This window comes from Lampris incognitus, chromosome 17 (assembly GCF_029633865.1).
Source record: "Lampris incognitus isolate fLamInc1 chromosome 17, fLamInc1.hap2, whole genome shotgun sequence".
Taxonomy (NCBI): domain Eukaryota; kingdom Metazoa; phylum Chordata; class Actinopteri; order Lampriformes; family Lampridae; genus Lampris; species Lampris incognitus.
This window is the reverse complement of record NC_079227.1, coordinates 6,068,578-6,082,485: the sequence shown is the minus strand read 5'-3', so window position 1 is coordinate 6,082,485 and position 13,908 is coordinate 6,068,578. Positions and strand designations below refer to the sequence as shown.

General features: G+C 49.7%; 1 protein-coding gene across 1 annotated transcript in view; it reads left to right on the top strand.

Annotated features, from left to right (window-relative positions):
- gucy2cb (guanylate cyclase 2Cb) overlaps window positions 1–6,174 on the top strand; it is a 57,137-nt gene extending 50,963 nt beyond the window's left edge. Inside the window, exons 25-27 of the mRNA XM_056296834.1 lie at window positions 499–593; window positions 1,138–1,214; window positions 3,563–6,174. Of these exons, the coding sequence (XP_056152809.1) occupies window positions 499–593; window positions 1,138–1,214; window positions 3,563–3,773 (383 nt within the window). The 3' untranslated portion in view covers window positions 3,774–6,174. The remainder of the gene's footprint in view (window positions 1–498; window positions 594–1,137; window positions 1,215–3,562) is intronic.
- The last annotated feature ends 7,734 nt before the right edge of the window (window positions 6,175–13,908 follow it).

The window sequence follows — 13,908 nt, the reverse complement described above, 5'->3', positions numbered from 1 at the left end:
GAGCTATTGATTTGTATTTGTTTAGCAGCGACGGTAGTTGGGGGTGTTAGTTTCGACTTCATTATTCAATGCGCGGCTGGACATTGGAGCACAGGGGAGCCAAGCATATCAATAAGTCCGATAACGACGAGCGCGGCCAAACATCGGTACACAAAAGAGCCACTCATATCTATGGCTCTGTTAGCAACGGGCGTTGGTAAACATCAGGACACAAAGAGCCATGGACAGCTATAGCTCTGAAAACGAATCCAAGAGGATAAATTCTGAGTCTCATCACCAGCCAGTCAGACTAGCTTCATCTAGTCAGAAAGGCACGAACTGAGGAAGCCTCTTGGATGAGAGGCGAAACGTCTTCACGGATATAGACCAAGTCCAGTTGCACTTGATTCAACTTCTTTGGATAACCATGACCTGGATGAATGAGAACATTCACAGACATGAAGCAGAAGAGTTTTTAAGTCAATGTTTGGGGTTTTTTTTTTACATTCGATCCTCAAGCCCTGAGAATCCATGTCAGTCAGCCCACCATCCACATCCTCCAAAGGACAGACTGCAAGTTTGAATACGAGATGAGAGGAGAGGTCTACCTGAAGGTATGGACGGCGTCAGACTCACGGTACTCTTGTAACAGTCAGCTAACTCATATGTTCTGAAATAAATCCACGATGTAATGATACTACACACAACAATAGGGCGGCATGGTGGCGCAGTGGTTAGCGCTGTCGCCTCGCAGCAAGAAGGTCCTGGGTTCGAACCCCCGGGGTTGTCCAACCTTGGGGGTCATCCCAGGTCATCCCCTGTGTGGGGTTTTCATGTTCTCCTTGTGTCTGCGGTGGGTTTTCTCCGGGTGCTCCGGTTTCCCCCACCATCAAAAAGACATGCATGTTAGGGTTAATACTCCTGTCTGTGCCCCTGAGCAAGGCATGGCAAGACGAACTGGAGTCGGTCCCCAGGCGCTGCACGGCGGCTGCCCACTGCTGCTAGCTACACAGCTAGGATGGCTTACATGCAGAGAGGAATTTCCCCACGGGGATCAATAGAGTATATCAAAATCAAAAATAAAATAGAATAATCCGTGATACACCCTGTGTGTGTGTGTGTGTGTGTGTGTGTGTGTGTGTGTGTGTGTTAATTCAGGGTAAGGGCACAGAGACCACTTACTGGCTGACTGGTGAAACAGGAAAAGAGTACGACCTCCCAACACCTCCAACAACGTAAGTTAACTCTTCGTTTTCCAATTTAAACAACACTCCATTAACTTCTCAGTAATAATGATAATAATAATGATAATGATGGTAATACTCAGAGTTTAAACCTCTGCCAAGGCTGAACAGCTCCACCTAAGATACATTCCACCATTTATTTCATCTTTTTCTAATGAAAAGGATGAAATATCTTATAAAGTGTGCTTAGGCATACAAGGAACTTGACTCCGGTTTACAGTCGCCTCCAGTACTCACATATATCACTCAAACACAAAAAAGAAAGGCAACAAAAAAGGAAAACAAGACCGCTACACTAACGTTCCATTGCCTACCAACACGGGGATCGCTGGTTTGAATCCCTGTGTTACCTCCGGCTTGGTCGGGCGTCCCTACAGACACAACTGGCTGTGTCTGCGGGTGGGAAGCTGGATGTGGGTGTGTGTCCTGGTCGCTGCACTAGTGCCTCCTCTGGTCGGTCGGGGCGCCTGTTCAGGGGGGAGGAGGAACTGGGGGGAACAGCGTGATCCTCCCACATGCTACGTCCCCCTAGTGAAACTCCTCACTGTCAGGTGAAAAGAAGCAGCTGGTGACTCCACATGTATGGGAGGGGGCATGTGGTAGTCTGCAGCCCTCCTCGGATCGGCAGAGGGGGGTGGAGCGGCGATCAGGATGCCCCGGTAGAGTGGGGTAATTTGCCGGGTACAATTGGGGGGAAAAACACAAACAAAAGAAAGAAATAGGAACAATAACAGAATACCGGAGGTCAGTATGTATACATAACAAGATGCTATGTATACAGAGTTATTATGGCTGAATAATTTCTAACCAGCATACAGCAGTTGTAAATTTATTTGGGCAGCATGGCTCAGGAGGTAGAGCGGGTCGCCTAGTAATCGGAGGGTTCCTGGTTCGATCCCCGGATCCTCCAGAGAGCATGTCGAAGTATCTTTGAGCAAGACACCGAACTGCTCCTGGTGAGCCGGTTGGCACCTTGCATGGCAGCCTCCACCTTCAGCGTATGACTGCGTGTGTGAATGGGTGGATGTGAGGCATACACTGTAAAGCACTTTGAGTGGTCAGTAGGCTAGAAAAACACTGTATAAATGCAGTCCATTTTAACAAGAGGTAGTGCACATCAGAGATATGTAAGCGAGAGAGGACAGTCTGTCCCCCGGCACTGGGCTACAAATCATTCTTTACACACAAGTGTACATTATATTCTAGGTCTGAGGTATCTAAGTGATAGATAGTGGGGTGGGCGCTTACTGACAGTCTGTTTCCCTGGACTGGGACACAGGGCTATCTGTAGTACTACCACGTAAGGGAGAGGGCTATTTACAAAGTGTCATGTTTACATAACAAGTGTGCGTTATTGCACCGTGCTGTTAAGTGTTCATGAGAGAGATGGCCCGTAGGAACAAACTGTTCCTGTGTCTGTGGTTTTGTTTCACATTGCTGTGCAGCGCTTGCCAGAGGGTAGGAGTTCGAACACCCCACTGTGGGGTGTCTGTGCTTATTCTGCATGTGACCTTGCTGACCTGTCATGTGACCATGTAACCATTGCATGTGAGCTTGCTGACCTGTCATGTCACCATTTCATGTCCTGTATCATGTGACCACTATGAAGCCCTATATAAATCACATGCCATTAGTTACACTCATGCTCTGATGAAGGCCTGCAGCAGTAGGCCGAAACGTTAGCATGTTTTGATGGCCAAAATAAATTGGTGGAAATGAGGCACTGTCCCTGCCCTTTTTGAAATAGGTGAATGCTACCCTGCATCCCTGGATGTGGTTCTTTGAAGTATATCTTTGCATAAGCTTTGAGACTTAAAATAGGATAAAATACCTCCATAAGGTTGCCGTTTTTTAGTTTTGGTTGTAATACTTGGATCTACTACTACTGTCGGCTGCTCCCGTTAGGGGTCGCCACAGCGGATCATCCGTCTCCATCTCTTCCTGTCTTCTGCATCGTCCTCTGTCACACCAGCCACCTGCATGTCCTCCCTCACCACATCCATAAACCTCCTCTTCGGCCTTCCTCTTCTCTTCCCTGGCAGCTCCATATTCAGCATCCTTCTCCCAGTATACCCAGCATCTCTCCTGCACACGTCCAAACCATCTCAATCTTGCCTCTCTTGCTTTGTCTCTAAATCGTCCAACCTGAGCTGTCCCTCTAATATACTCATTCCTAATCCTGTCCTTCTTCATCACTCCCAATGAAAATCTTAGCATCTTCAGCTCTGCCACCTCCAGCTGGTGTAATACTTGGCAAGTATTACAGCTCAAGTTGTAATACTTGGATGAATGAAATAAATCTACACAGATGTATTATTCTCTGACCCTTGACTCCCCAGAGAGAACTTCCAGCGGCTCCAGCAGGATCTGGCCCAGATGATCATCGAGTGTTTGGACCGCCGCTCCCGGGAGTCCATCCGGAAGAGGAAGACCCTCTCCATGAGGGAGAGGAAAGTGGAGATGAATGAACAGGACAGGGAGGGGGAGAGTGATGCGCCTGAGTATCTCCAGGTGGCCATGGTTGAAAACACACTCAGTACCTTCCTCTAGAGGCAGATGGATGTCCAGCCGATACACCCTCCACAATATGACAGGGAATTCAGATCCTCAGAGATTTGAAGTCACACATTTTACGCTCATTTTATTCTCTCTGACCGACTTTTCACTTCAGTGTCCATCTGTGGGACAAAGGTACCGACCCAGTCTTGTGTCCCTGAGGGATGACCTGAGCTTATGGCATCATGTGAATTACCGATCCAATTTTTCAAAATTCAGCTTCTGGCCATCATTGTACTTGTTTCCTCCGCCCCACGGCGAAAGCTCAGACTGAATTAAGTTAAAATGACACCAGCGGTTTGATGCCACATTAAATCTGACGGCTTATTTTCACATGCCGCAGCACAAACCAGATGCTGTAGAATAACCTCAGCACGAAAAGAAAACAGACATTAAAACCGGCACCAGGCGAAAAACCTGACATTTGACCTGACTGTTTTCTCAGATATTCCCTATCTAAATTGTTGATAGAACAAGATTCATCGTTTTTGTTTACGTGAGATTTTAGAAACGGGGTCGAAACACTTCCAGCCATCCTACATAGTTGATCAGGTGACCGACTGTATTTTGCATACATGCTGTGTAAATCTGCCAGGGATCGGGCTGCGTACATAGGCGTGTGTACACAATGTAAAATGATGTATTTGTAGAGACAGATCCTTTTTGGAGATCATAGTAGTGCTAATACTCTAGAAAGAAAAGCAGAGGCTCTGAATTTGCTTCTTTTTTTTTCAAAAAAGACAAAACTTTATTTTTGTTGACAGTAGTGACACCAAATTTACAATAAATCAGTTAAGTTTCAGTTTGTCACACGTGGCTGAAATGATTGCACGTCGTATGGGACGTCTGAACTGAAGACCATCGATGGAACCTTTCAGACATAAAACCTGCAGCGGTTTAATTGAGGCGTCACCTGTCTTACGTCACTTTTGTGTCCTGCAAGACACCAGAATCAAATAAAAATGCTTATTTGACACATTTGTACAGATTTCTTTAAAAAAAAAAACAAGACATCAAATCCTGTATAAAAAGACAATTTGCTATACAGCAGAAACCAGTCCACGTATTGAATAAACACGACACAGAAGAGGAGCTTACGAAGGGTTTATATCAAGTCTTATAACGCTTGTTTGCAGATGTTGCTAGTACCAGTTTCATACCCCACGGGGAGCGCGTATTGCTTGTTTGTGTAAGGTGACGTCATAAGGCTTGTTTCAAAACATTTACTGTAAAAAAAAATATCTCAACATTTCTGATTTTAAGTGGTCTTCCCCTCTTTGGTGTAAAGTCTTGAAATCATGCAACAAGAACACTTGAAACGAGCAATAGTGAAGACCAGTGGGGTGAGGAAATGCGACCAGCAATATCTTCAAACAAGCCTCGTGGGACTTAGAACCAAGATGAGAGACCCTTGTTAAGCTTGACTTTTTACAGTGTGCTAAAATAAGTCCGCCAACCAGACCGGGGAGCAGGGAAGAGTCTGTCTGTCTACATAATTCATGGACGTCACACATGGAAGAGTCGGAACTGGACATGCAAACGGAGCTTTATGAGACTGAACTAGCTTTAAAATGTTTTGGGAGGAAGGAATATTTGTCCACTGCCACGTTGCGGGAAACTTGGGTCTGTTTTCCAAAGGTTGAGCCGGACGGAGCTGCACGTCCACGTCGGACATCGTCACGACAAAAAAAAGTAAAATTAAAGCCGCACGCGGCGTTGGGAGGGGTCCAAGCATTGGCACTGTTGCGCCCCCTATGGAGCAATTTGAATGGTTTTGTCCTCATGATCAAATACCTTCACCCAACGTAAATAATGAACGCTATGATACGTAGGGGCCTTTTATACACCTGGCCTGTAATAGACTACCGTTTCAACATGAAACTAAACCGCTCTTATTAGTGTAACCGGTTATTTTCTTGCCCGGTGCGGGATTCGATACGGGGTGTACTGCACCACAAGGCGGCATCACTAACCGCTCGGCTAAAGGGTTAGACCCGTTAGCTAGGGGCTAACGTGTCTAATTATTAGTTTACAGTCGTCACCCTCCCCGGAAGCGCGCCCTCGCGCTTGTTCTTCCCGCGCTCCGAAGAGACTTCTGAGGATCTGCACACTTCCGGATCCCGCCGCTGCCACCAATGTGACCGGTTATTTTGTTGCCCGGTGCGGGATTCGATACGGGGTGTACTGCACCACAAGGCGACGTCACTAACCGCTCGGCTAAAGGGTCAGACTCGTTAGCTAGGGGCTAACGTGTCATATTAGTAGTTTACAGTAGTGTAATAAAGATTGAAGAATCTTGCTTCAGAAGCAGCAGCCTACCCGAGTTTCCAACTAGATATGACAATGTCGGATTACTTGGGTCGCCTGTGTCCTAGACGATTACCGTCATTTTTTAAAATGTAAAACTTCCATCGCTTCAGAAACATGTGCCAGAGTTTCCAAAACTGGACCAGACGGTGTGTGATTTCTTGCGTCCTAGCCGACTGCCGTAAAAAGAAAAAGTATGTCGTTATACCCAGGTGTCCTGGCGTGTGGTATGTAGAGCTGCAGCGCTTCCACACCAAATAAGTCAAAATAGCGGGCAAACTATATGACTGACATAGGTGGTCCCAATAGTAAAGTTGTTGAGCACATTGAGATGCATGGGTCGATTAAGTTTTGTGTTGACCTGACTTATGCTGTGGGAGTTATGGCCTTTTAAGCATGACCATTTGTTATAGCGCCACCATCTGGCTGACATGGGTGATTTGTAGTGCCAGAGTAGTGGGGGGGGGCGTATGAATCCACCCACCAAATTTGGTTGGTCTAGGACTTACGGTTGCTGAGCCTCACACACTTTTAGCTGAGAAACCGCGCCCAAACTAATACAAGTCAAAATGGCGGGCAAACTATATGGCTGACATATGTGGTCCCCATAACAAAGTTGTAGAGCACATTCGGATGCATAGGTCTGTGCCGTTTTGTGTTGATCTGACTTATGGTGTAGGAATTACGCATGACCCTTTGTTATAGCGCCACCATCTGGCTGACATAGGTGATTTGTGGTGCCTGAGTAGTGGGGGGGCCATAGGAATCCACGTACCAAAGTTGGTTGGTGTAGGACTTACGGTTGCTGAGCCTCACATACTTTTAGCGGAGGAAAAAGATAATAATCCTAACAAATACAATAGGGTTCCACCAGCTTCGCTGCTTGGACCCCCTAATTATCTATTAAAGGAAAAACTCAGCTCAAACCAATAGTCACCGCCCCAAAGCAGCACTGCGCATATTCTCTCTCGACACTTGCCAAACCTCCCGACAGCGAATCTCAACACCTAAAACACGTACACGTGGAGAGGCCGGAGCGCCGGCTCGGCTCCACGAAGCGGAAGTCGCCCGATCCGACTCGTGTGACGTGCACGTGAGTCCGGGAAGTGACGCAGTTGGTTCGTGAACCGTAGTTCCGTCCCTTAGACCGCCGCAGCCGTAACACCGGGTTTACTCATCAACCCTGACCCGTCTCGTTCGCCAACCGGGACTCGCTTCTGACGTCAGTCACGGCACCGTTTTACTCAGCCGATCACTAGAACCGAGTCCAGCGGTGGTCCCGTGGCCGACATCTGCAAACCGAACCCGGAGAGTGAAGTTCCAGACCTGATGTACGAGGGGGGGGGGGCATGAAAATAAGACCCAGTTTGGAAAAAACTGATTTAAACTTTAAATGGCCGTTTTTAAAAAAAATACATGTAATAACGTCCACCGTCGTTTCTACATGCGTGTCCATATGGCGTCTTGCTTCTCTCTGCGTGAACTCAAGGCGCCCCCCCTCCCCCCATGACCCGTCTTACCCAACGCGGGGAGTGTGACGTGACCTTCTCTTGTAATGTGGTACAGCTTCACACGGAGGCGTTAAGTTAAGCTCCTCCACGCCGACACGGCTTCCCGGCAAGCATCGCTGCTGGGCGCCGCCATCGGTAGAGGCTAGTTCCCGTCGATGCGGAGAACGGTCAACTGCGCATGCGCAAGTACTCGCCTCCGTTGTTTGGGTAGGTTAGGGTTCAAGTGAGCTAATCAGACGCAGAGTAGGGGCGGGTCTTCCTAGAATCCTAGCGCCTGGGTGCCACGCGGGGCGTGGTAGAGGCATTTCGCGCATGCTCAGTTGACCGCTCTCTACTCCCATTTCCGTTCTCTGCGTCGACGGGAACCAGCCTCTACCGCCGCCATCGCGGCCCGCTTTCTCACCAACAACCAAGCTAACGCCGGAGGGGGTCGCTGTTGTTCTCCTCGCCAGCCACGTCACTTCAGCGGATGTGCGCACATCCGTTTCTGCACAGGCTTGTCTAAAACACCCCGAGTTTGGAAACCACGATAAAAGTTGGAGCGATTCGACCCTAAACAGCAGATTGTCTGGCCCCCACTCCTCTCGTTCCGACACGGAGCCGGGGTGGCCTGCTAAGTGCGAGTCAACCAGCAGGGGGCAGGAACGACGCAATGGCCTCACTCAAAATGGCCGACAGTTCTTTTTACCATACAAGCCCACCAACGACACCGACCGTCTGTCTACCTTTAGGCTGTACTCAGCTGTGTGTGTGTGTGTGTGCGCTGATTGTCGCTATAAAATCCTCCTCAATGATGAAGTGAACCTCACACACACACACACGTGTACTTCTGTCTTTGTGAGGATTCCTCATTGACTAAATTCATTCCCTGACCCTGGCCCTGACCTTAACCTAGTCCTGGTTCCAACCCTCACCCTAAACCTCAAGTCCTAACCCTAACACAGACCTTAAAGAAGGGAGGGCCAGACAAAATGTCCTCCACTTGCAAAAAAAAAAGGTCCTCATTCTCATGGTTAAAAGCGCAAACTGGGCCTCGCAAAGATAGAAGTACAAGAAAACACACACACACACACACACACAGGTCCATTATCCGAGGCAGACCTGCCATCTGTGGGAACGGGGTGAAGGCTGCACCTCCCTCAAGTAAACACAGAATAGTTACGGTGACATGGAGCGCCTGTCATGAAAACATGAACAGACACCTCTCTCTCTCTCTCCTCCCCCCTTCTGGGACGCTCGCCATGCTGGCGGGTGAGACAGTACGGCGGTTTCCTGATGAGCACAAACGAAAGCGGGCGTGTCTGGACCCAAACGTGTGTGCAATCAAAACAGGACATTTGTGTCAAGGAAACAGGAGGGAGAGAGAGTGTGTGTGTACATGTGTACTCATTTTTCTTACCCAATGGGGCCCAAATGGCCCCTTTAGGACAGAAAAACCAGAAACCACCTCCCTTGTGGGGCCCCATAAAATGGCCCCACAAGGGAAAGGGTCTATTTTAGGGCTAGGACTTGGTTCTAGGGTTCAAGTTAGGGTGCTGGGTCCCCTTGGCGTCCCCGCCAAGACGCCCGTTCTCCCTCGAGGTGACTTTCGGGCAGACGCCGTGTTAACCGATCAGAAATCAGATGGTTCGGTGTAGAAAAGCTGCTCCCCGTCCTCACAGACAGCTCCCTGTACTGACCTTTGACCTCCCGTTTTTAAATCACAGCTGACTGATGAGATATCGAAGCAGCGCCTCCCCTCCATCTGTACACCCCCGCATCGCATTTATCTATCGTCATCCGTTTTCTCGAGTCGGACAGTCCCACGTGCCCCGCCGAGCCACCCGGCCTGCCGAGGCCAGGTGACGCGCTGAAACACACGACTATAAAATGACATTATTCTAACGCCGGCCTATTATTATCATTACCATGACTCCTATTCTGGTGGTCTACCAGAAGTACCCGAAGAAGAAGAAGAGGAGGAGACCTGGGGCGGCCTGGGCTTCAAGCCCAGGGCCATGTTGCTGTGGGACAGCAGTGCTAGCCACTGGGCCACCATGCCGCCCATATATATATATATATATAGAGAGAGAGAGAGAGAGAGAGAGAGAGAGAGAGCAAGAGCCCATATATATATATATATATATATCCCATACATACATACACACACACACACACACACATATATCGCCCATATATATATATAGAGAGAGAGAGAGAGAGAGAGAGAGAGAGAGAGAGAGAGAGAGAGAGAGCGAGAGCCCATATATATATATATCCCATACATACATACACACACACACACACACACACACATATATATATATATGGGCGGCCTGGGCTTCAAGCCCAGGGCCATCTTGCTGTGGGACAGCAGTGCTAGCCACTGGGCCACCGTGCCGCCCATATATATATATATATATATATATATATATAGCCCATATATATATATATATATATAGAGAGAGAGAGAGAGAGAGAGAGAGCCCATATATATATATATATCCCATACATACATACACACACACACATATATATATATCGCCCATATATATATATATATATATATAGTTTCCTCCCACAGTCCAAAGACATGTAGGTCAGGTGAATCGGCCGTACTAAATTGTCCCTTGGTGTGTGTGTGAGTGTGAGTGTGTGTGAGTGTGAGTGTGATGGTCTGGCGGCCTGTCCAGGATGTCTCCCCGCCTGCCGCCCAGTGACTGCTGGGATAGGCTCCAGCATCCCCGTGACCCTGAGAGCGGGATAAGCGGTCTGGATGATGGATGGGTGGATGGGTGGGTGGGTGGGTGCAGCACCTTGGTTCAGCAGGCTCTGCCGTGTGGGTCTTTGGTCATGACGTACTAAGGTTTCCTCTCGTCCTTGGCAGACCAGGTTTAGAGACACCGGGACGCTGACGGTTCACATCCTCACTGGTCAGACAACACGCCAGCGTCTCCCACGTGGTTCCCTCTGACATGTTGACCACAGAGTGTGTGTCTGTCTGTGTGTGTCTGTCTGTGTGTGTGTGGTTGTAACAGTCCATGAAAACGACTCGGTATTTTTTTTCTTTTTGGTACAAACGACAGATGAGATGCGGTGGATCCAGGCTGCCGGCGAGCCGCTGAGCACAGGATGTGGAAACTCCAGTAAGACGGGAAGGTCTCTGGAAAAGGTCCCGTGTCCTACATCCGCGAGCCGTGGATCTGGAAAAGCTGCGAGGGCACCGGAAAGAAAGGGCTGTTATCATCAGCGAGAAGCCACGGACGCTCAAGTACCACAATGCAACAGTGTTCTGAGGAGGCTGTGACAGGGATGGGAATGGTGGCAGCATGGAGAAAAAAACTTTACTGATACCCCCGAGGGCAAACGTACTTTACTGATACCCCCGAGGGCAAACGTACTTTACTGATACCCCCGAGGGCAAACGTACTTTACTGATACGCACAAGGGCAAACGTACTTTACTGATGCCCCCGAGGGCAAACGTACTTTACTGATACCCCCAAGGGCAAACGTACTTTACTGATACCCCCGAGGGCAAACGTACTTTACTGATACCCCCGAGGGCAAACGTACTTTACTGATACCCCCGAGGGCAAACGTACTTTACTGATGCCCCCGAGGGCAAACGTACTTTACTGATACCCACGAGGGCAAACGTAGTTTACTGATGCCCCCGAGGGCAAACGTACTTTACTGATACCCACGAGGGCAAACGTAGTTTACTGATGCCCCCGAGGGCAAACGTACTTTACTGATACCCATGAGGGCAAACGTACTTTACTGATACCCACGAGGGCAAACGTACTTTACTGATACCCACGAGGGCAAACGTACTTTACTGATACCCCCGAGGGCAAACGTACTTTACTGATACCCCCGAGGGCAAACGTACTTTACTGATGCCCCCGAGGGCAAACGTACTTTACTGATACCCACAAGGGCAAACGTACTTTACTGATGCCCCCGAGGGCAAACGTACTTTACTGATGCCCCCGAGGGCAAACGTACTTTACTGATGCCCCCGAGGGCAAACGTACTTTACTGTTATGCAAGAGGGCAACCGTACTTTACTGATACCCCCAAGGGCAACCGTACTTTACTGATACCCCCGAGGGCAAACGTACTTTACTGATACGCAAGAGGGCAAACGTACTTTACTGATACCCCCGAGGGCAACCGTACTTTACTGATGCCCCCGAGGGCAAACGTACTTTACTGATACCCACGAGGGCAAACATACTTTACTGATACCCCCGAGGGCAAACGTACTTTACTGATACCCCCGAGGGCAACCGTACTTTACTGATACCCCCGAGGGCAAACGTACTTTACTGATGCCCCCGAGGGCAAACGTACTTTACTGATACCCACGAGGGCAAACGTACTTTACTGATACCCACGAGGGCAAACGTACTTTACTGATACCCCCGAGGGCAAACGTACTTTACTGATACGCAAGAGGGCAAACATACTTTACTGATACCCACGAGGGCAAACGTACAGAAACGCCGTAACTCGTTCCACGTCATTCCCATGATAAACCACCCCGCTCCCACTTCACCGTGATAAACCACCCCGCTCCCACTACACCGGGATAAACCACCCCGCTCCCACTACACCGGGATAAACCACCCCGCTCCCACTTCACCGGGATAAACCACCCCGCTCCCACTACACCGGGATAAACCACCCCGCTCCCACTACACCGGGATAAACCACCCCGCTCCCACTTCACCGGGATAAACCACCCCGCTCCCACTTCACCGGGATAAACCACCCCGCTCCCACTACACCGGGATAAACCACCCCGCTCCCACTACACCGGGATAAACCACCCCGCTCCCACTACACCGGGATAAACCACCCCGCTCCCACTACACCGTGATAAACCACCCCGCTCCCACTTCACCGGGATAAACCACCCCGCTCCCACTACACCGTGATAAACCACCCCGCTCCCACTTCACCGGGATAAACCACCCCGCTCCCACTTCACCGGGATAAACCACCCCGCTCCCACTTCACCGGGATAAACCACCCCGCTCCCACTACACCGTGATAAACCACCCCGCTCCCACTACACCGGGATAAACCACCCCGCTCCCACTACACCGTGATAAACCACCCCGCTCCCACTTCACCATGTACAGGCCTGTGTAACAGTTGTGTTGAGATGTCCGCAGGTTAACTTGATTTTTACACAGCAATCTTCACACCTGTCAGCTTTAGCATCTGAGCGTGTGTGCGTGTGTGTGTGTGTGTGTGCGCGCATGTGTGTGTTTGGAGGCTAACCCTGGATTCACATCTATTACTACTACTACATGTGGAGTCGCCAGCCGCTTCTTTTCACCTGACAGTGAGGAGTTTCACCAGGTGGGATGTAGCGCGTGTGAGGATCACGCTATTCCCCCCCAATTCCCCCTTCCCCCTGAACAGATGCCCTGACCGACCAGAGGAGGCGCTAGTGCGGCAACCAGGACACACACCCACATCTGGCTTCCCACCCACAGACACGGCCAATTGTGTCTGTAGGGACGCCCGACCAAGCCGGAGGCAACACGGGGATTCGAACCGCCGATCCCCGCGTTGGTAGGCAACGGAATGGACCGCCATGCCACCTGGACGCTCAAGTTGAACATTTTTCAACTTTCTGTTGTCGCCTAGCTTAGTGTCGCTGATGCCTGCTCGTGTCGTTAGCTGCCGCTGGAAATGAGCGACTTCCTGTCACTTAAGGAGCGTTTGTAGTAATAGATGTGAACGCCCGGGACGAGGGGCATCTCCTAGTGCTCGTGCTCCTGCCGCAGAGGGTCAGGGGTCAGGGGTGCTCCATGTCACAGCGTTCGTCAGCAGACCAAGCTGTGGAAGCAGGGCTGCATCAGTTTCACCGAACCGGCGTCGGTTCATCTCTGGACCTGCCAGCAAACACTCGTACCCACCACGGCAGACAGAAAGACAAGAGAGAGAGACAGAAAGAGACAGAGAGAGACATAGAGAGAGAGACGGAGGCAGAGAGACAGACAGAGAGAGAGAGTGAGTGAGACAGAGAGAGAGACAGAGAGACAGACAGAGAGAGACAGAGAGAGACAGAGGCAGAGAGACAGACAGAGAGAGACAGAGAGCGAGATAGAGAGAGACATAGAGAGAGATAGAGAGTGAGTGAGACAGAGACAGAGAGAGAGAGAGATAGAGAGTGAGACAGAGAGAGACAGACAGAAAGAGACAGAGGAGACAGAGAGAGACATAGAGAGACAAGAGGCAGAGAGACTGAGAGCGAGATAGAGAGTGAGTGAGACAGAGACACAGAGAGAGAGACAGAGAGTGAGACATAGA